Below are 23,963 nucleotides of genomic sequence, written 5' to 3' on the forward strand. Positions count from 1 at the left end.
TAAGAATTTTGAACTTCTGTTTTCTAAGATTTATAAGATTAAGCACAAGATTTCACTGGGTGGGTTTTTTCATATTTTTGTAATCTTTCCAATTCTGTGAATTTGAACTTGGCTTATGGCAGTTGGGTGCTTTTTTCCTGTCTCCTTATTCATTTAAGGTTTTCTCTCTTAATGACAATGATTTCAGCTTCTTTCAGACATCATTATTGTAGAACTTTTGTATTTCTCCTTGATTATATGCCCCTATTTCTTTAGCTAGTTACCTGTTCTTTTTTAGATCTTGGTTCACCAAGATCCTTGTAGTACCATTGGTTTCTTTTTTCTTTTCCCTTTGAAATATTTTAATTGGTTTTAGCACTCTCAGTCTTTTGTGCCCACCTTATTTCTGAACTACTATTCTGAAGGTCAAGCTAGTTACCAAACCAAAGCACCTTTTGGAGATAAGAATTCGCTCAGCTGAGTTACTCATCTATGTGAACCAGTAAACAAATTATTTCAATCTAATTTGCTGTTCATTCAGTCATGATTGAATCAAGAGGAAATTTAGAGTAGTGGTTAAGACCGGCTCTGGATCCACATTACCTAGATTTAGATCCTCTCTACTACTCAGCTGGTGTTCTTGGACAGATTACTTGATTGTTCTGTTGAATTGGGGATGATAATTGTTTCTATCTCATAGGGTGGTTATGAGGATTAAATGAGTTAATATGTGTACACTGCTTAGAATTGCGTCTGACATGTAACAAGTACTAGATAAGTATTTGCTGCTGCTGGTAGTGACTGTAGTGGTGGTGGTAATAGTAGTAGCAATATCTGGTTTGATAATGAAAAAAGCAAGAAAGAAATAGAAAAGTTGGAGAACTCAGAGAATAGCGTAATAATAATTGCTATTGACCATGTAGGGTAAAAAAAAAATAGATAAGAGATGTAACATGAACTATGAGATTTGCCATTGATGTAAATTTGGAACAAATTGTCTGTAACTCCACTTTCAAGCTCCTAGATTAGCTGAATCAAGAGGAAATACCTTATTATAACAGATTAAGTAGTATAAAAACTTTTGGTATTTGTAGCTACTTGTTTGTATGAAACAAAATACAGAAATAAATTATGTCAAACATAATCCTAAATTTCAAATTTTTTAGTCCTGTCAATTGGCACATTTTAATAAGGAAAATACTACAAATTTGGACTTCTAAAATATATGCCATTTTGATCATTCTTAAGTGTTGAATGAAAATTTGCATTTGGAAAAAAAAGGTTTTACTTCTTAAAAAAATTTCAAGGCCATTGCTAAAGTAGAGCTCAATTTTCTTAGTTCAAAACTAACCTGAAAATTGAAGGAGACCCATACTTTAAAGTCAGTTTACAATGAAATATATTATTGGTTTTCAGACTTTTTCAGATGGCAGATCAGGTGGAAGCAATGATATTTTTTTGAAACCAGAAATAACACTGTAGCAGAAAATACATTATGCTATACATTTCCAATATAAAAATAATCACTAATGGCTCTCTGCTACTTTTTTATGTGTTCAGTTTACTGCCTGGTAACAGATTTCAAAGGTTCAAGAAAAATTTGGAACAAAAACTCTGCAGATTGAAAGGACATTTCTCTTATTTGAGTTTTAGAATGTCTTGGTATCATTGACAGAATACAAGTGGAAGCCTAGGCTACAGACCACCAAATCATACCATTACTTACTCTGGAAAATAGCTCAACGGTTTGGGTATTTGATTAAAGAAAGGGCTTTTGTTTTCACTTAAAAATCTATTTTTCAGATAATAGAAAAATAATAAACATTTATCTTCAATATTACTATTATTAAACTAGATTTGAATAAATGGAACTAAACAGTGCATAAAATAAATTTAAAAGTATAGCTGGATCCAACTTTATTACCTACTCGTAGCAGGCTAATTCACCAGCTTTATATAGTAGTCTTATCATTTTTGGTGTGTATTGTACTCTGCCTCAACATTTACATGCACTCCAACAGGCCAGAGTCTCTACAGAGGTACTATTAACATGTGTATAGTTCATTAGAAGTTTATCTCCTTGTCTCTTATAAGAAGAGTTTTTGAGAGAGTTGCATTTTCATCTCAGCTTCTTCGCTTATTGACTTTGTGACTGAGCAAGCAAATTACTCTGGGATCCTCAGTTTTGTCATAGTACTTACATTGGCTCACCTTTGAGTGTTTATTTTACACTGGTTATGAGCTAAGTTCTCTACCTACGTTATAGAGTTGTTATGAGGATTAAATAGATAATGTAAGTATTCCTATTTGACAGAAAAGGAAATTAGGACATAATCTGCCCAAAGTTACTTGGCAATTAGATGCCAGAATCTGGCTTCATCTTAGGACTGACTGCAGAGCCCCTTCTTTTTAAACCTCTAGGCTATTTTGCCTCTCATCTTAAAAATTTTAATAGTAATACCTACTTCACAGAGTTACTGTAAGTTGAGTGAGTTACACGTAAAACACCAGATAGGCTTTCTGAAGGCCTTTTTTTGCATTTATAGTTAACAGTTGTAACAATAGAATTCCATCTGTACTTTTTATTAACAGTTATCAAATCTTTATTTTTCAATTTACCACAAACTTTAATGGCTTTTATTACTTAGTGTTTTTGAAGAATATATATTACCAAATTTGGCTTTGAGTCTCAACCAAACAGTTTTGTGTTGCTATAACAGAATACCTAAGATTGGGTAATTTATAAAAAACGGAGATTTATTTGGCTACAATTCTGGGACAACTGCATCTGGCACAGGCCTCAGGCTGCTTCTGTTCATGGCAGAAAGCAGCAGGCAGCTGGTGGGTACAAGATCACATGGTGAGAGAAACCAAGAAAGAGAGAGAGAGAGAGGAGGTGCAAGGGTCTTTTTAAACAACCAGCTCTTGTGGGAACTAATAGAGTGAGATCTCACTCAGGCACCTTGCCCCCAGGGAGAGCATTACTCCATTCATGAGGGACCCAACCCCATGACTCAATCAGTTTCCAACATTGCCACATTGGGGATTAAATTTCCACATGAGTTTTGGAGGGGACAACACATCCAAACTCTATCAGTCGGTCACATAATTTTTCTAAGTTTTGAAAAAAGAGCATTAAAAAATTTCGTTGTTTTCAATTTGCAAGGAAATTCTGTAGCCAGTTTCAGAGTGATTCAGAAGTCAACTTAAACAGCATTAATTACTCAAGTTAATGACAAATTTTAAGCTTCAGCCTGTCAGAATGCTTCTGGTGTGTAAAACAGAAGGATGAAATGGAGATTAAGCTAACTGTAAAACTATAGCTGCTAAGAAATTTCAGTTGCTTAAAATAGTTTCACTTTTGTAGTATGTCTGTAGCATCAGTACATGTACTGACTTCTTCAAAGGAAACAAAAACATAAATGTCTTTAACAGATTATTCTAATTATAAAAACATTATTCACAAGGAAGCTTTTTTTAAGGATATGAATAATGTTTGGCAATAGTTAAAGTTCAGTGTATCACTAAGACTCCTGAGTAACAATTCTAAATAATGACACAAGTATTTATTTAATAATAGTAGCCTAGGGGGCCGGCCCGGTGGCGCACTGGATAGTGCGCCGCTTGGGAAGCGCGGTGGCGCTCTCGTCCGAGGGTTCGGATCCCATGTACAGACCGGTTCCCGCTCACTGGCTGAGCGAGGCGCGGGAGCAACGCTGAGGCTTGCGATCCCGTTGCCGGTCCCCGGTCCGGTACGGGGGCAACACTGAGGGTTGTGATCCGTTGCCGGACACGGAAAAAAAGACAAAAGACAAAAGACAAAAAAAAAATAAAATAAAATAATAGTAGCCTATAACATTAAGTTCTTACTGTAGTAACTCAGTGTTCAAACACTTTAAATGAATTAGTTTATATAATTCTCACAACTTGGTAAGTACTATTATCTCCATTTCATAGCTGAATCTGAGGCATGTAGATCTTGCCTAATGTCATACAGCTAATAAGTAACTAGCAATATATGTATCATATATTTGTATAATAAAAGTTTTAAAGCTTATTTTATGGAGTTATTTAATTGAACTGAAAATATTTAAATTTATTTTTTACATATGCCTTTAACATATAAGACAAATATCAATTTTTTTAGGTGTTTACAAGTTAGGATTAGCTTCTACCTAAGCGTATTAAAACATTGTCACATTTGCAGATTGTAATACTTAAAAAGGAAATAAACTCTTAAAATAATTGACTGCCTTACAACAACATTTCCTGGATACACCCACTCAGAGTCAAAATAAGCTTCCCATTTATACACTAAATAATTCTTCTTGGAATAGGCTCTAAGGATGTAAAGAAAAGACCAAAATTACTATCCTTGAGAAGTAGAAGAAATGGACATTGAAACTGGACTGCCAGAATTCAGTTGGCAGGATATTCTATGCTGTGCTAAAACATAATATCTAATGTTATGAAGGTAACAGAACTTATTTTTAAAGAATTAAAAATAAAAGTTAGAAGGAGAAGGGAATCAATAGATCTCTTAAAGTTGGTATGTAATGAACTATAGACATAACTGTATTAATTATGGAACTGAGCAACGGAACTTAAAACAAACAGTTTAAAAGTTATTTAGTGGAGGATGAGAGACAGGAAGATTTTTACTTCTTACTTTATACCCTTTTGTACTATTTCTTTTTTTATCATTTCCAGGTGCATTGATTTCTTTAAAGAATTCAGTGAGATATGGACTGTAAACAAAATATATATATGTGCTACAAAAGCACCCAGAAGGAAGGGATAACCATTTGATAGGTCAGGTAAATATCACCACTTACTTAGAGGAGTTGATGCATATGGTAAGTTGGAAAATGATTAGGAGAAGAGCCTCTCTGGCAGAAGGAAAAGTTAATGAAAAGGCACAGCGGCAGGAGAGTGTGGCCATATAAAATAAATCAGATAGCTAAGTTATGATGAGAGATGATGATGAGGGGTAGATGAGCAGGAGCCAAATGATGTAGGGCCTTGTGTACCTTTACAAGGAGTTGGACTTTATCCTATGGGCAAGGGACAAAATTAAAGGATTATAAACAGTGCGCTGGTATCTAGATTTGTATTTTAATAACTTTTGTTGGTGTGAACAATACTTGATAGAGCAGAAGGGGGGATACCGTTGCCAGTAAAATAACTTACATTGCCATTTACCAGAAGCTTGAGCTAACACACTGGCAGTGAAAATAGAGAAGGGACAGGTGTGAAATATGAAATAGATTTAGGCAATAAAACCTACAGGATTTTTTGGACTGAGTTGGAGGAAAATAGGGATGCACGAAGGTGCTTTCCAGTGTCTTACTTGAGATACTGGTAACCCCAACACAAGAGGGCTTCAAAAGATTTTGACTAGTTACAGGGTGGTAGCATATTAAGGTAGTGCTGGTGAGTGGGTGGATCAGAAAAGGGGCAGCAATAGAGAATAATTTTTAATAAAGCATACCCCTTTAGCTACAAACTGCCTTTTCAGTTTTATTTTTGAAGAAATGAGCATTAAAAGTTTTAATTTAGAAGGCCGTGAATTTTGTCTGTGTACCAGAATGAATTCTAAAATAGTGTATTTGTCAAAGAGCAAGCAAAAATAAAAATGTGCGGCGTAACTTCTGTTTTTTCTGGTTTCATATTGCTGCTCTCAAGTTTTATATAATATTTAAGTTTTAGGATTATTATAGGATTTTTTAAGTTAAAATATATCAGGTGATTACTTTTTTTTACTTTTAGTAGGGAGATACCATAATTTAATTTGTGCTAGCTGTTTTGTGTGTTGTTTTCAGATATTTGTAAACCTTTCTTCAAGATTGTAATTGCCCCTTTTTATGGCAAACAGTGTTCATTATTGGAATGGTAATATCAGCACTAACACAGAGAATTGATTTCTTTTGAAAAGCAGCTTTTGCTGCCATATTTAGCACCTTTATGTTCAGTGTTTAGTACTACTGAATGTTTGAATGTTGAAACATATTTTGACTGGATCTCAGTTTTTCAGATTAACAGGAAAAATAGGTTGTATTTTTTAAACATTTAGTAGCAAAAAGGCATTGTGTTTTTTTCTGTTGAGGTGTTTTGTTTTGCTTTTATTTTTATTTTATTTTTTTGTGTGTGTGGCTGGCCGGTACAGGGATCCAAACTCTTGATCTATTGAGTATTATATAGTGAATACTTTGCCATTTTCTAAAATATTTTTACTTTAAGTTATTACCAAGGGGCTAGTTGGTTTTATTTAAAAACTACTTACTAAGATATTCAAGTTTAGAATCATTTTTACCAATTTTTTGGCTATTTGGACTTCAGAAAATATAATGGCCATATTCTCATTTTCTAGTTATTTCTTTTCATTGTGCGATATTTTCTAAGTATCAGTAGAATTGAATGCATTCTTCGCAAGTGATGACCCTGGATCACACATACCTGTAGCTGAAGTATGTGTGGATGTGGGGGTAGGAGGGGTATGTGCAGATGTGTGTATCTATGGTGTATTTGTTTCCAGGTGGAAGTCTCATCATTACAGTCTTACCTGTCTTGTTTTAGGTGTATATACAAATTCTGTTTGGTGTATATACAAATCCTATATGTTATGACAGTATTGAAAGAAATCTGTTTCTTTTTTTCCTCAGGTTTCACAGTTAGAATGGTCTGATCTAGAATGCTATAGTGTCAAAGAAACATTTTCACTTTCAATTTATTTTATTTTATTTTTGTATATTTTCATTGAGTTTTTAGTGGAACATTGATTCTGTCTTTATGGAAGGATTCCCACAGTGTATTCTTACCTTCTTTAGAGCCTAATTTAAATTAAGCTGGACGTTCCTTTGCTTGTTTTGTAACTTTTCTTCTCAATCTCAAGGCAGGAACTAAAGATATAAAAAGTAATAGCACTTTAATAGTGTAGTAGAATAAGTTTTAAACTTAATGAGCTTCCTTGGGCATATCGTCATTGCTTTATATTTTTTCAGAATTCAGTAGAAAGCCTCAAAATGAATAGTTTAATCTCAGGGATATAGTATTAGAGAATTATATTTGCCAGCTTTGCTTGCTAAAATTATAAAACTGGATTTTTCCCCTTAATTCCCAGTGTGCATCCATTGTTCCTAAGCAAGAATGCCATCAGTCACAGTGGATATGGAAGTGTCAACAGATACACTGTTTGCCTTATACGTTGTAGAAAATCTGCCATATGACTTAAACTGTGAAATCTTGACAAAAGGTTACAACTAGATCACAAAAAATGTAGTGCCCTAATTATTTGTCCATGGGTAATTGTAGCTTATTGTTTCTAGCTCTACAGGTACTTTTTAAAATATCAGAAAATATGAGAATGATTTGATGAATAATGAATAAAATTTAAAACATTAGCAGACCACTAAACATAGTTTATGTGAAAACATTTCCACTGAGAATTAGCTGGCCAAATTTTGTAAAAAACAGCTTCTGCGTGATATATTTTTTCATTATATGAAAGCAGTAAAGTTGATTTTAAGAAATTATACTGCATGCAGTTAATATTTGAAAAAGTACATATATATTTGATTGTATCATAATTGTTTTTTAATTGGGTGCTCAAAATATAATGCTCAGCTTTCATCACACTATTAGCCATACTTCCTTATTTTAAAATTCCTTCATTTTACTTAAGAAAAAAAAAATTCTTTTAATTTATTTAAGGGCTAGCCTTCAGTAGACCTGTAAGAAGAGTTACTCCTCAGATCTGAATTCTGCTCAGCAGTTAAAATTTTTGCTTTTGTTCGCCTAACAGAGCATTTTCTTTATATTACTACTTAATATTCATAATTATGTGAATGGTATATTAACTTGGCTTGAAAAATTTTAATATGAACAAAACTAGCACTATAGGAGAATAAAAACCAAGTTTAATTACTTTCATTAAAATTTATTTCAGTTTTTTCTAATGGTACTGTTGAATTTCTTTAATAATACTAAAATTTTTCCTTTAAATAGAGTAGTTTTCAAAAATGAAAATATGTGGCTACAAGCAGTACCTCGTAAGTATAAAAAAAAAAAAAAAAGAAAAACATACTGCAGCATTTGTCTTGCTTTAGTCAATGCTTACATGATTTACCTTTTAGAATTAATTTGGTTAGTCTGTTGAGCAGAAACCTATTGTTTCATCAGTTTACAAGTTTGCCTTATTAATAGGTATGGTACAAGGCAACGTTCTCATCACTGGCCACACATTACAATCATTTGCGGAGCTTTAAAAGTAGTAGTAATTAAAATGCTGATGCCTGGATCTTATCTCTAATATCTTAATTTAGTTTGTCTGGAGTGGGTTCCAGGGATCAGTAATTTTTAAAATCTTCCTAGGTAATTCTGGTGTACTGTCAGAGTTGAGAAGATTGCTGTAAGTTAATTTGAATTTGAAAGCTTTTGGAGTGGCCATTCTAATCACAGGAGAACAATGAATGATAGCCCTGAATAGTCCCTGAACAAAAAACTCTATTAACTATGCATGAAAATGAGTTTCAAGTACACAACTTGAACTTAACCAACAGTGTGAAAGTTTGTAATAATAGCTGTTGTTAATTATTAAGTATTAAAGAATCCAGGTTTGGGGCTTTTTTTTTTTTTTTAACTCCTTATGGCAACTCTGGAAAGTAGGTAATTTCCCTTTAGTTCAAACAATAAACTGAAGCTCAGAAAATTAATTACCCAAGGGGGACATTCTGCTTGTGATTGGGAGCCAGAATTGGACCAATAACTTGTTCAATTTTTTGAACTCTTTTCACTATATCATGTTGTGTGAAAATTTGATATTTAGTTTGGCTTAGCTTAAATAATTAGTTTATTCAAGGTTGTCTTACTGTCATGTTACTTTAGAGTCATGATTTTCATCACCAGCAAAAATATACTAAGTGCTCAGTGCTGGAAAGTAGTTTGACTTGGAGATTTACAGATTTACAGGCTTAGAGATTTGTGGTGGTGATGGTGGTGGTATGATGGCAACAAAAGTTAAAAAATGCAGCACTTTTTAAAAAAAAATTCAGAAAATTTACATAGCTCAAGTGTTCCTTTTGTTCAGTGTAATAAATTAACCTATTTTAGAATCTAGGTATCTGGTGAGAAACAGCATATATCAGCTTTTTGTCTTGCTGTTAATCTGAATCTTTTTGTAGCAACTAGTTGGGCTTTAGTTAAAACAAAGTTATCAGGAGGATGGTCAGCTGAGTATGAGGAGAAAAGTCATTACATTCCTGCAGTAATTAGTTCTCAGGGAAGTCTTTCTATAAGGAAAGGTGTACATTGTCGCAAAATCTTAGTAAAATGTATGAAATATATAGAATCTAAAATTGAACTATATACAAATAATCTTAGTAATACTTAAAATATATTTATTTAAACTGGAGAAAAATCTGCTAACCACAAAGCTAGAATTTATCTTAAGAAAAATGGATAAAAGTCACTTATTTTTTTAAACAAGAAATTAGCATATTCAGAAATCCTGTTACAAATAAGCTAAATTAGTGGTGGAGCTGAGGTAGTTAGATATTTGTATTTCCCACCCAGAGAACCCTATCAGAAGTTTAGGAATACCTGGCAATCATAAGCGTATTAGTCAGTTTTCTATTGCTTATGATGGAATACCTGAAACTGGGTAATATGTAAAGAAACAGAATTTATTTCTTACAGTTTTGGAAGCCGGAAAGTTTAAGGTCAAGAGAACACATCTGGTGAGAGCCTTCTTCCTGCTGGGGGCTGTTTCTGCCCAGTCCCATGGTAATGCAGGGTATCACATAGGAGGGCTGAGAGGGAGCACATGTCAAGTGAATGAAAATGAGCCGAGATACCGGGTACCGTTCAAGCTTTACTAAAGGAAAAGAATCTGCCGGGCTGTGCTCAAAGTGAGAGGCAGCCCAGGGCTGCCCTCAAAATGGGGGGCAGCACCAGGTATGGGGGTGGTAGAGCTTATATAGGGCACTAAGGGTTGGCTGATACCATCAAGGAGGGGCATTATGCTAATGTGGGAACTATGCAACCAGGGTGAAGAACTGCACCCTTGAGGAAGCAAAAGGGTTTCTGTTTAACTCACGAGGCTTCTCGTAAAAGGAAGTGGGGAGGAGTTTGGTGCTGGTGTGGAAGACAAGGCCGGCAGCTATTTTGTGCTTATTGTGTGCACAATGGCACCAGTCACATCCAAAATCCATTATCCACATGCTCTCTTCCTCTCCTTATAAAGCCCCAGTCTACTCCCTGATAAACCATTAAACCATTAACACATTAATGGATTAATCCATTAATGAGGGTATAGTCTTCACAATCCTATTACCTCTTCAAGGCCCACCTTTCAAATAACATATTGGGGATTAAGTTCCTATGCAAGCTTTGGGGGGGAACAAACATTAAAACCATGGTGGTGTTACGTTAAAATATAGACTCCAAAGGGAAAAGGTGTGGTTTTATGTATCATTTTCATATTTTTCTGAAGGTTTTCATATATTTCCATTCAAATTATTTGGGCTAGTATAATATAATCCTACAGGAATAATGACTTACTAGTGCCTAGAATTAGGTTGTCTATCTAAATAAGGTTTCTTTAATGCATGTAAGGAAGAGGCCTACCAACTTGCTATAAGAAGTTATATAACTTGCTTCTTTGGTTTTTCTCTTCTGTTGACATTTTTCCCTAAATGTTTGAAGGTGAGCATTTTTATGGTTGGAATTCAGTTAAAGTCAAGGAATTGCAAATTTTAACTTTTTTATTTCGTCCTTTCATACTTTAAGCCCTAGAGAATTCCTGTTATTTATAGGTGGCACATATTTCATTATGTGTGACATTGTGTATGATGCCAAAGATGCTTGTGATTACTTTATGAGGCATTAAAATTTACTGCAGTCTATGGTTAAATTATTTATTTGCCATGAAAAGCACATATTTTCCTATGAACACTATATATTCATGAGTAAAATGTTGACTAGCATCACAAATTAATGCTTCTCTGACTATAATGATGCTATGCAACTTTACATTACTACTCTACAAAGTATGTCAAAGGAACTTGAAGTATTTTTAAAGTTATGTGATGAAGAGGCGTTTAATTTTGCTAAATGAACAGTTCTCTTCATTTAGCGCAGTATATTGAGCAACTTTGTGCCAGTTCTGGGATAGATTAAGGTAAGACTTTTTCTGCCGACAGTCAAGTCATAGAATATTTGATATACATTGTCATGAGAGCAGAGTTCTGTGGAAGTTTACCAGGAAAGTCCCTGAGACTAGGAAATCAAGAAAACTTTGCCTGGAAAATGTCACATCTGAGCTTCCTTCCCATTAAATGATGTTTCTAATGTTTTTAATTAATCGGTGTGTGTGTTTGTGGTGCAGAAACTTTTTTTCCATGAATGGGTTATGGATATGCTAGGATACTGAATTCAGCGCTTGAGACAACCAAGTGGGGTCTGGAGTAAGCAAGGTTCTCTGGCTAATCATCGCCAGTTATAAGCAGCTTCCTCCTTTTACCTCCAGCGCTCCATACAATTATTATCATTTTCCATGTGTCATGATATGAAAAATATTGGGAAACAGTGATGTAGAGAAATGTCATTATGTCAGATAATGGAATCTCCACCAAAAGTTTCCAAGGGATCACAAATAAAAGAAACCTACAAGCCAGATTTTAATACGGCCGTATATGTTTTTAATTGTGATAAAATATACATACATAAAATTCACTATTTTAACCATTTTTTTTTTTTTTAAAGATGACCGGTAAGGGGATCTCAACCCTTGGCTTGGTGTTGTCAGCACCACGCTCAGCCAGTGAGCAAACGGGCCATCCCTATATAGGATCCGAACCCGTGGCCTTGGTGTTATCAGCACCGCACTCTACCAAGTGAGCCACGGGCCGGACTTAACCATTTTTTAGTGTACAGTTCAGTGGCATTAACTACATTCACATTGTTAAACAGCCATTATCATCATCTTTCTCCAGAACTTTCTTCATCTTTCCAAACTGAAACTCTATACCCATTTGTCTGGCTTGGCTAAGGCCTGGAATCCTCACAGCACCAATTGTGTAGCTCTTAATCCTGTCTACTAGGCCGATTGTCGAGCTAGGGCTGGTTCTGGAGCTCCCAGACCCCTCAAGCCCATTCACAGACTGGGTCACAAACCCTTCACATGCCAGGTTGGGTTACCAGACCCCTCACACGCAGATCTATGAGCTAGGTAACCAGCCAAAAGGTCCTTGGAGCGATAGGTTGGAAAGCATGGCTGCACTGGGCGCCCACTCACCTGCTTCACCAAAACTCACTCACTCTCTCAGTCTCACACTCTCTCTTTCTCTCTCTCACTTCCACACAAGAATAGCAACAAAACAAAAAGATAAATTGGCACACATGCACACTAACTACACACACACCCACACAATTTGCTTACAATGGATGTGCTAAAACCACACCCATTCTATTTTCCCAACACCATTAAACAGTAATTCCCTATTCCTCCGTCCCCCAAGTCCCTGACAACCACCATTCTACTGTGTATCTGAATTTAACTGCTCTAGTTACCTTATTTAAGTGGAATCATGCAGTACTCGAATTTGTCCTTTGTGACTACCTTATTTCACTTAGCAAGATGTCTTCAAGGTTCCTTCATGTTGTATCATGTGTCAGAATTTTCTTTCTTAAAGTTGAATAATATTCCATTGTACGTACATACCTCATTTTGTTTATCCATTCATCTCTTGATGAACACATGGGTTGCTTCCACCTTTTGAATGTTGTAAATAATATTACTATAAACATGGGTGTACAGGTATCTGTTTGAGTCCCTTGTTTCTCTTCTTTTGACTATATACCCAGAAGTGAATTGCAGATCATATGGTATTTTCTTATAATTTTTTAAAGAAACTACTGTTCCATTTTCCGTAGTGGCTGCACTGCTTCACACTTCAAACAACAGTGCACTAGGTTCCAATTTCTTCACGTCCTCACTACTGCTTGTTTTGTTTTCTTGATATTAGCCATCCTAATGGGTGTGAAGTGGCCTATTGTTGTGGTTTTGATTTGCATTTCCCTAATGACTAGTGATGGTAAGCTTCTCTTAATTGGCTTATTGGTAATATAGCCTTATATTTTTTAAGATTTTTTTTTCTGGAGTTATTTAAACAAGATTAACCAAATCTTGTTCAAAAGCAACTTATTGCATAGAACTAAGTCGACCTATTAAATTTTTACTACTGCAAGGAGCCTGACAGATCATCAGAGTTCTTACTTTGAAATCCATCAGTGGTTCCAGAGCATTGATGAATGAGCAGCCTGCATTAAAGCAAAATTCTATCAGATCCTCAAAAGTGACCCTCAAAAACTTAAGAACTTCTCATCTAGCCCAGAATCATCAAAATGTTAAAAGTCATTATCTTTTGAATACGTTGAATTGAGGTGATTTTTAAATTTCTACATTGTGCTTTTCTGTATTTTCCAAAGTACTTTAAATAAACATGAGTAGTGCATATGATTCTTTTTTTAACTAAATAAATGCTATTTTAGAACTTTAAAAAGTGAAATCTATCTTTAACTCTTGAACTTTTATTTTTTTAAAAAAAAACGTAAGAGCTAGAAAGAAACGAAATGAAATTGGCAGTCTTCTCTTAGAGTCACAGCACATTCCCAAGCATATCCCTGCCTTATAAAAAGAATAAGCAGGCTCTACAGCTACAAAAAAAAGTGATGTTTACCATTGAATCCATTTCAGCTGAACTCATTGCCATAAAATATTTGCATTTGAGTTTTTTATAGTGAGCTTTCACTATAAAGAGAATATGGAGATTCTATAGCTTAGAAATGCAATATTTACTGCTGAATCCATTTCAACTGAATTTCATTAAAGAAAAATATTTGCATTTGAGTTCTTTATAATGAAATTTTACTGTTTTTCTTATAATATCTCTACCTAGTACTTCCTATAATAACTACTTTTAAAAGGTATTTGGTTTTGGTTTTAATGTTAAAATATTGATCACTTAATATTGAAAGCAACCAGAAAGAGTTTTCATTAAGTATCTCTTGGATAGATGGATATATACTCATGTTCAATTTATCACCCTAAAAAAAAACTCGTGAATCTTTAAGATTTTGTAAAGAGCTTCCGAGGTGTATTACTCCGATTTCTGTTGCTTATAACAGAATATCTAAAACTGGATAATTTGTAAAGGAATAAAATTTATTTCTTATAGTTTGGGAGGGTAGGAAGTCCAAGGTTCCGGAGGGCACATCTGGTAAAGGCCATCTTTGTGGTGACTCTATACAGTGACACAGGGTGTCACACGGCAAGAAAGTGGTATGAGCAAGAGAAAGCTAACCCCCTCACTTGCCCTCCTTATAAAGCCATCAGAACTATGCCCATTACTCCATGAGTGGTTCAGTCTATTCATGAGGGCACAGTCCTCACAATTTAATCATCTCTTAAAGGCCCCACCTTTCAAATAATTAGATTTCTTCCCCTCTTAGCACTATTAAGTGAAGGTCAAGCTTCTGTGATTTGGGGGAGAACAGTCAGTTCACAGTACTAGGACATCTTACCTATTAAAGTTTATTGTCAAGTCTCCTTATCTCCTTGTGTCTTTTTGGGTAGGTTTAAGAATATTCCAAGTAGGGCTTAAGTTCCTCTACCATTTAAAATACTTGGTCCTATCCAGCTCCGACATTTGTTTGATCTATATATCTGCTTAACTGTAATCTTTATACTCTGCAATTTCATATTAAATACATTTTAAAATTTATACCAGTTTTTAAAATTCCTGTTTTTTTCTTTTTTAGCTGTATGCAGGAGCTATTCTTGAAGTCTGTGGATGAAAATTGGGGAGGTTCCCTCAAGTCCAAGGTATGTAAAATTACCTCCAAAAAACTATTTCATCATTTAAAATCATCATTTCACAAGAACAGTTGTTTTAAATGTTCCCAGGAGTGAAAACTTTTAGGACTATACTTTTCAGTAGTATATGAATTTTTTTCACATTTGTTTTCATGGAGGTGGAGTCTTAGGATAGATAATTGGTGAATACTAAGTTACTTTACTGTAAGCAAATACAATATATGAAATTTAGATTTAAAAAACAACACATGAAGTGGTTATTTTCTTAAAAGGAGAGCCTTTCCTTTGCTGGATATAAATTTTATGAGAGCCTTTCCTTTACCAGATGTAAATGAAATTACTTTAAATAACACACCAGTCTAGGTGTTTTTGTTTGTTTGTTTGTTTGTGTTTGTTTTTTGGTTTTGTTTTGGTGGCTGGCTGGTAGGGGGATTCAAACCCTTGACCTTGGTGTTATCAGCACCACACTCTGACCAAATGAGCTAACCAGCTATCCCCTCTAGTATATTTTAATTTGGGTGGGGTGTTTGTTTTTTAATTTTATTTAATCAAAATTGATTATACATATTTTGGGGGTTCAGCATTGAGATATGTTGATCAAATCACTATTACTAGCATATATATTGTTACAAATCGTAATTATTCTTTATGCCCCTTGTCCAATCCCTCCCCATCCCCTTTTCCCTCCCCCCTCCCCCATCTAATCACCCTAGATTTCTTCTCTCCCTCTGAAAGGATAGTGGTTACTCTGTTGATCTGCTGCCCAAATGATCTGTCCAATGCTGAGAGGCATGATCAGGTCCCCCAATATTATCATAGAGCAGATGCCTCTTCTGTCATTCTGAAATGGGCTCTGTGGAGAGAGACATCCTCCTCCTTTATCTCTGCTGGTGACTCTCCTTGTGTCAACGCACTCCAGTGGCTGGCAGACCATCTGCTTGGTGGTTAAGGCATCTAACTGCCTTCACGGCAGCCATGGTTATTGTGGTGGCTGTGGTGGGCCACCCACATGGAAGAGATGTTTTTGACATGCTCCTTGGTGGTGGCAGTGTGCTTGGTTGTGGAGAGTATCCAATCCCTGGCTCCATGCCCCGGTTCTCAAGTGGGTCCTGAGGTGCTGGCACGGTGTGCCTGGTTGTGGGAGTTGGGGTCCAGTCCCCTTCTCCAGCCCCAGGTCCCCAGGCAGGCCCCAAGGCACTGGCATGGTGAGCCTGGTTGTGGGGGGGGGGCCCGGTCCGGGGGGGGGGGGGGGTCTGGGCCTCAGCTCCATACCCCTGGTCCCTAGGTGGGCTCCAAGGCACTGGTGCAGGGTGCCTGGTTGTGGGAGAGGGGTCCAGTCCCCTTCTCTATGACCTGGGTCCCAGGCAGGCCCCAAGGCACCGTCTAGTATATTTTAAATGTGAATTGTATTTGTACGTTCTTGTGTTGCTAAAACAATACCTGAGACCAGGTAATTTATTTTTTTTTTAAAAAAGTTTATTTGGCTCATGATTCTGGAGCAACTACTCTGGTACAGGCCTCAGGCCACTTCCACTCGTGGCAAAGAGTAGTGGGGCTGCATCAGAGCAGCTGGTGTGCGAGATTACATGACAAGAGAGGAGGAGAAGAAAAGGAGGGAGGGAGGAAGGCACCAGGCTTCTTTTAACAACCAGCACTCTTGGGAAGTAAGGAGAGTGAAAACTCACTCACCCCTGGATCCACTCTTATGACCCAAAGACCTCCCTCTAGGCCCTACCTCCCAACACTGCCACATTGGAGATCAGATTTCAGCATCAGCTTTGGGGTAGACAAACATATCCAAACTCATCTTGAATTGATTTATGTAAAACTCCTAAGGAATAATTGCAATAAATCAGAGTAGACCTACTCAAAATGACAAATCACCAGGAAGAGAATTATCATAAAATTTGGGATACAAAAGAGAGAAAGTCATATGTGTATATCTTCACAGGAAATTTCTGTGATAAATATGTTAAAGGATAATTGTGAAAGTATATTTTTGTGGTTGACATCAAACAGTAATGGAATGTTGCAGCTCCAAAAAGGCTTGAACTAATAAGGCTTTTTTGTTCTTGCATGTCACTTGAAAATCAGTTTTATGAAACTAGTCTGAAGGTAATGCAGCTCTCTCTTTTTTTTTTTTTTAAACTGAAATGTGTAAGTTTTCTATTTATATGCCTCATTCTGGTTTGGTTTGGTTTGGTTTGGTTTGTTGGCAGCCAGCCAGTACAGGGATTGAACCCTGGACCCTGGTGTATCACCACCACATTCTAACTAGCTAAGCTAACTGGCCAGCCCCACTGTTTTGACTTTTTGCTGACTTTCGCATGATTTCTTCCTTATTTACTTAATGGCAAGAGAATTTATTGGATTTAGTATTTTATAAATTTGCCTGTATTAGCACATGCCTTTTATTGCCAACCTAGAATTATTTATAATAAAATATTGCTTGTTTGGCACAGAAATATAATATAGTAGTTTGACTTGGGGACATCTTTTATGAGACCCAAAGCAGATACAGATCTAATCAAATACATTCTTTGTTAGAATAACACATTTTCTGATGTAGCACAGAATATAATGTCTACTTGTGCTTGCGGGGAAAATTCCTTACTCTTTGATTTTTTTTTTTTTTTTTTTAACTTCAAACACTTGAACTCAGAACTGTACCATTGTTGTTTTGGCTTTTTTATATCAGTTCTCTGAATGATAGTGTGATTATTCTTACTCCTAGAAACTTTTGGCAATCACTTTTTAACTGTATTGATTATATTTCCTTGCTTTCCCCCCACCCCCCGACTTGTTTTATTAATAACCTTTCGTGGCTTAGATTTTCATGAGGATCAAAAATGGCTTTGATACTGCAATTAGCCTCCCTATTTATTATTTCAGATTTTATTGTGTCTACAGTAATATATATTTCTTATGTATAGTTAAATTATCAAACCTTTGGGTACATTTAGTAATACTGTCTTTTCCTTTTGAAAACAATCAAATTTTAATTCTTTGTGTAAGGGGCTGGCTGATTAGCTCACTTGGTCAAAGCATGCTGCTGATAACACCAAGGTCCAGGTTTTGATCCCTGTATCAAACAGCCACCAAAAAATAATAAATAAATAAAATAACTATGTATAAATATTTAAATACAAGCTTGCCTAAAATAAAAATGATTTTTTAATTCATTAACATGGTGCATAACCATACTTAATATAATTATGTATAAATATCAGTATTTTCTGAGCCATTGAAAAGTTGGTGGGTTTTTTTTCTTTTTTCTTTTTTTTTTTTACACACTGCAAACCTAGGTAGAGAAGTTTTTGGTGTAATTCTGATTAAACTATTATTATATTCCCACTTTCAAAATTTCTACCTTAAAGATATTCTGGAATAGAACATGGAGAATTGTCACTTTTTACAGTAATTACATGTCATTGCTACTGCATATTCTTTGTCTTCAACATCAGGTAGCTTCTGGGATTATCATGATAACCTTTATTATGGTTTAGCTTATACTACATTGTAATTGTTTAAGATCACTCAATTTAAATTAGCCATTTCATAAAACAGAAAAGTAAGTTAATGTTTTGGTATGTTTTATCCACATTAAACCCCTTGGTTTTATGTAAAAGCCCCAGATCATATTTCTTAGCCAGTTCCAAATATGTCTCCTAAAATACTTTTGTTTTCCATGTTCTAGTTGTTTAAATATGAAAAACAGTATATATAATAATTTCTCGTGTAGATTGGACCTTGTATTCTATCATTTCACTTGTGTGAGTGACAAAAGTAACAGTGTAAGTAATCACGTTTGTCTTCTCTAGCATGAGTTTTACCATGTTAAGAACATGTCTGTCTCTAGGGCCAGGCCGTGGCTCACTTGGGAGAGTGTGGTGCTGATGGCACCAAGGCCACGGGTTCAGATCCCTATGTAGAGATGGCTGGTTGGCTCACTCAGGAGAGCGTGGTGCTGATAGCACCAAGTCAAGGGTTAAGAGCCCTTTACTGGTCATCTTTAAAAAAAAAGAATACGTCTGTCTCTTAAAAAAAAAATGTGGATTTTCCCTAATTTTGTAGGGCTTTTGAGGGCTTGACAAACTTTGTAAAGGGTTAGGTAGTAAAAATTTTCTGCTTTACAGGCAACATCATCTCTGTTGCAGCTATTGAATTCTGCTATCATAACATGGAAACAGCCATAGACAATACTTAAATGAATGAGTGTGGCTATGTTCTATAAAAGCAGTCAGGCCAGATTAGGCCCAGAGTCTATAGTTTGCCAACCCTTGTATTAGAATCATAAAACTTCAGACATGGAAAGGAGTTTTGAAAATGGTAGCAAATGGTTTTTTACTTGTCATACCAACTATGATTGATTGGTAGTGATGCTTGAGATTTATAATGCTACATTGGAGTTTTGCTGGGAAGAATACTGATCCATTAGCATTATTGTCATTGATTTTCTCACTTATAAAATAAAAATAGGTTAATACCTATCTTACAGGGCTGTTTTGAGGACTAAATGAGATAACATGTAAGTCACTTAATGTGTGTGTACTGCCAGCAAATATAGAATAAATCATTCACGGGGCCGGCCCGGTGGCACACTGCTACAGTGCGCCGCTTGGGAGTGTGGTGGCGCCCCCGCCGAGGGTTCAGATCCCACATACAGACCGGTTCCCGCTCACTGGCTGAGCGAGGTGCGGGAGCAACACCGAGGTTTGCGATCCCGTTGCCGGTCCCGGTCCGGTACGGGCGCGACACTGAGGGTTGCGATCTGTTGCTGGTCAGTAAAAAAGACAAAAAAGGAAAAAAAAAAAAGAATAAATCATTCACAAATTTTATATTTATTGAGTGCTTACTATATGTCAAGCACTATTCCAGTACTGAGGATATTAAATGGTAGATATTGTTGTTGTTGTACCTTATACTCCCTCTTTGGTTAATAAGTTTTAATTACTAACCATCAAGCATTTACATACTCATTTCTTGGCCATCTTTTAAAAAAAAAATTCACATCAACATTTCTGTGATAGCTGCAGCCTGTCTCATATGCAAAGTTTTAAATGTTCACCTCCGGCCATTCTTTAACCTGCTGTAATCTGGCTTGTCTTCCTGACATTTTATTTCCTCCTAAATCTTGCTCGACTCTCTAGCATGTCAAACTCTCTTCCTTTCACTGTGTGACTTCAGATCTGGTTTCCTCCTACTCCCAACACCTCTTTCTATACTGTTTTCCTGGCATCTTTTCTACTACCTACACTTCAGTTGTTACTGTTAGCCAGAGTCTGTCTTCAGATTTTTTTCTCTTTGGGGTTGGTTAGCTCACTTAGAAAAGCAGGGTGCCGTTAACACCAAGGTCACAGGTTCAGATACTCATACTGGCCAGCCAACCAAAAAAATTTTTTTTCTCTTCATACTCTTTAAATGATGTTTCACTCCCTCAGTTTCAATGACAGTACTTACTTGATGACTCCCAAGTTATATCTTTAGATCAAACTTTTCTTTTGTTAGAAATCATATTCTGACTGCCATTGGATATTTCTACTTGGGTGATCTCATAGATAACTTAAACCAATGTACATATGAATCACCTGGGAATCTTGTTACAAGGCAGAGTGTAATTCTGTAGATTTGGGATGGGTCCTGAGATTCTGTATTTCTGTCTGCAGCCTATGGCCCACATTTTTAGTAGAAAGACTTTAAACGCAGCATTTTCAAAACTTGAATTAATCCTCTTCTCTGGTAAAAGTATATACGTTCTTTCCTGTTTCCACAAGTGGTAATATTACCAGGCAAAACCATAAGCATAACACACAAAATCTTGATTAATATTTCACACTATTTACCCATTTAGTGTAGTTTCCACTGGTTAGTCTCTTCTCCTTCCTTAATAACCTTTATATCTTATTTCCTTCCTCTTTTCTGTGCTTTTAATCAAGCCCTTAACATCTTTATCCAGAAAGATTAGTTACTTGTTATCTGGTTTACCTGTCTCTGTTACCTTTTCTTTCTCTATTACCTTTTCCACATAGTTGCCAAAAAGACCTTTTTACCTAGGACAAATCTGATCATATCCCTCTCCTGCTTAAAATCTCTTACAGTTCTCTGTCACATACAGAATAAGTACCCGACTCAGTTGCATCACATGCAATACCCACCACAACATGGTTTCTCTTTTCCAGGTCACATCGTTAGTTCCTGCAAAACTATTTGCAGTTCTCTGAACTCTGACCTCTCTGTCTTTGCACACAGTGAATATTCTTCCTAATTTGTGTCCCTTCCCAATTCTTATGACAAATTCTTATTCATTTCAAAATTTACTTCCAGCATTATTTTTAGGTGGCCTTTGGACAGAAGTTTTTACTCTCATCTTTATATATTCCATGGTAGGCACCACATAATGTTTTACTATATTTGGCATACCAATCTTTTGTTCCTACCAAACTAGGAACTCCTTAGAGCCCAGAATTTTTTTATTTTTTAATCATCGATATACCCAGAATCTACCTTCACTCACGTGGTGTGTTAAGAGGAATTCAGATATTTATTGAATGAATGCATTGATTTTCTAAATTTATCTACTACAAGGATGTCCCTGGTTATGACAAATGGGAATAGGTGAAAAACCTGTGTTTACATTGGTTATATACCCTTGATGAATTTATAGGCTCCAAATATTTCTTTTTTGACCTCATCGTTCTGAACTGAGAAGTTATAATCTTTTTAGTTTGTCTTGTTTTCGTTATTGAATCTCTATTCCCCCCAAATTCTCTTATTTAAGTTGCCCTTTTTGTTTTTAAGTGCTTTTCAATTGTCTTGTTGGGATGACACAAATGACTCATAATTTTGCATTCCAGATGGTTTGTATGCAATAGTAAATCTTATTTTAGAAATAATTATTGGGGGGAGGGATGGTACCAGTAGCTTTCATTGAGTGCAATTGAGAATTCAGTTGTTTGTTGTTGTTTTTCCTTTGTATTGTTTTTTTCTGGGTGTGGTATGATATTTTTATTAGAGTGTGCTCTGATTCAAATGTACTTATTTTTAATCAACAAAAAACATCTAATTATCCATCCATGTAATTTTATATGACAGTTCACAAGTCTTAATCATACCTGCCATAATCTCATAATCAAATTAAATCTCAAAACCAATAATACATTTTATAACTACTTGTAATGTGATCAAAGGTATATCATTAGATCCAGCCTACTATATTTTGTCTCTTTTTTTATTTGTATTTTCATTTGTTTGTGATTTCAAAGATAACATGATTCAAACATTTTTCTTTAACCTCAAGACATAAACTTTCTTATCCCCCCATCCCCACATATACCCTCTTTATGAAACAAGGAATAATGTGCTTTAAAGTTAGCTCTGAACTGACTTTGAATTATGAGAAGAGTCCTTTTACTTTCTGAGCAGTGTGTATAGCAAAACTTAGCTTTTAAAACTTCTCCTAGCAGACAACAAAAAGCATGCTATGAATCCTGAGGGAAAAGCTGAAACATTTAACTGTTTTTTAATTATTTCTGTATATTTTATCACTTTGAAGTGTTATTTACAAAATTGCCTTTATAACAGACAAATGATTAAATTGTCATAAGAGCATTTTCTAGAGATAGTGATTGGATTAATTTATTTAGAAATCTCCAAATTGATATCATTGAGCTATTTTTAAAACAGCAGAAAGTGAACTAGAAAATAAGTTGCCTTTATGAGGTCCTTTTGAATATCAGGGTCCAATGGTCTCGATTTTCTTCTTTAGCTTTCATTGAGCGTATTTGTGAATACAAAATTTTTTGTTTACTGCCCATGATGGCAGTAAAATTAACAAATATTTTAATTTTAAAAAATTTTATATATATATTTTTTTTTTCCTTTTTGTCTTTTTTTGTGTCCGGCAACGGATCGCAACCCTCAGTGTCGTGCCCGTACCGGACTGGGACCGGCAAAGGGATCACAACCCTCGGTGCTGCGCCCGCACCTCACTCAGCCAGTGAGCGGGAACCAGTCTGTATGTGGGATCCAAACCCTCGGCGGGAGCACCGCTGCGCTCCCAAGCAGCGCACTGTAGCAGTGCACCACCGGGCTGGCCCAAAATTTTATATATTTTAAAATTGTCAAACGTTTTACTATGATTAAATGGGTCAGAAGGTGAGTGCAAAGAACAAAGAGTGCTTTAGACCTGCACTGTTCAATTAGGTAGCCACCAGCCAGACAAAGCTTATTTAAGTTAATTTTTAAAAATTAAATTAAATTAAAAATTTAGTTTGGTCACACTAGCCACGTTTCAAATGCTTGATAACCATCATATCAAAAATGGCAGATATAGAATATTTCCATTATTGCAGAAAGTTATATTGGACAGTGCTGCTCTAGACTCTAATGATGATAACATTGATCATATAAGCAAAATCTCAGACTGTGAAACCTCATTTAATAATATCCTGAATGAATTTTCTCAAAATCAAGAATTAATGAGTAAAGAATATGAGGATATAACAAAAGACAAAGAGGAAATATAATGTTCTTCTCTCATTAGTCATCCAACAAGGTATGGACTTCATCTCAAAATATTTTTCAAAAAGAAACTGGACCATCCTATTTTCCTAAAAGATTGTATGACATTATTCTTTTAATTTTTATGATGTCTGTGTACCAAAGTACACTTGATAAAGTTTGTAAGTGGGTAAATGCTGAACACAGGTGTGTATACAAAGATGCTTGGAAAAAAATAGATGATGTAGACATCAAAAATTTATTGGATTGATTATTCTGATTGGCGTTTAAATGCCTAAAAGTAAATGTTTTACAAATAAGATGGCCATCTTATCTTCAACAAAATCAGATATCAAAAGTATTACACTTTGACAGTGTAAGTGCAAGAAGAATCAATATTTACAAAATGGCTGTTTCAAATTCATGCATGACTGTCAGTGAGCAGTTAGTTGCATTCAAAGTACATTGCACATTTTGGTTACATTTACCTTCAAAACCAGAAAACTACAGAATTAATACTTTAGTGTACTGTGTTTAGTTCTTTTTTTTTTTTTTTTTTTGTCTTTTTCCGTGTCCGGCAACGGATCGCAACCCTCAGTGTTGCCCCCGTACC

General features: G+C 35.5%; 1 protein-coding gene across 1 annotated transcript in view; it reads left to right on the forward strand.

Annotated features, from left to right (window-relative positions):
* The window catches only part of LOC103598345 (15 kDa selenoprotein), a 48,229-nt gene that overhangs the window by 12,119 nt on the left and 12,147 nt on the right, over positions 1-23,963 (forward strand). The window contains 1 exon segment of the mRNA XM_008582342.1: positions 14,797-14,860. Within this exon segment, the coding sequence (XP_008580564.1) occupies positions 14,797-14,860 (64 nt within the window).

Source organism: Galeopterus variegatus, unplaced genomic scaffold (assembly GCF_000696425.1).
Source record: "Galeopterus variegatus unplaced genomic scaffold, G_variegatus-3.0.2 Scaffold2576, whole genome shotgun sequence".
Lineage (NCBI taxonomy): Eukaryota > Metazoa > Chordata > Mammalia > Dermoptera > Cynocephalidae > Galeopterus > Galeopterus variegatus.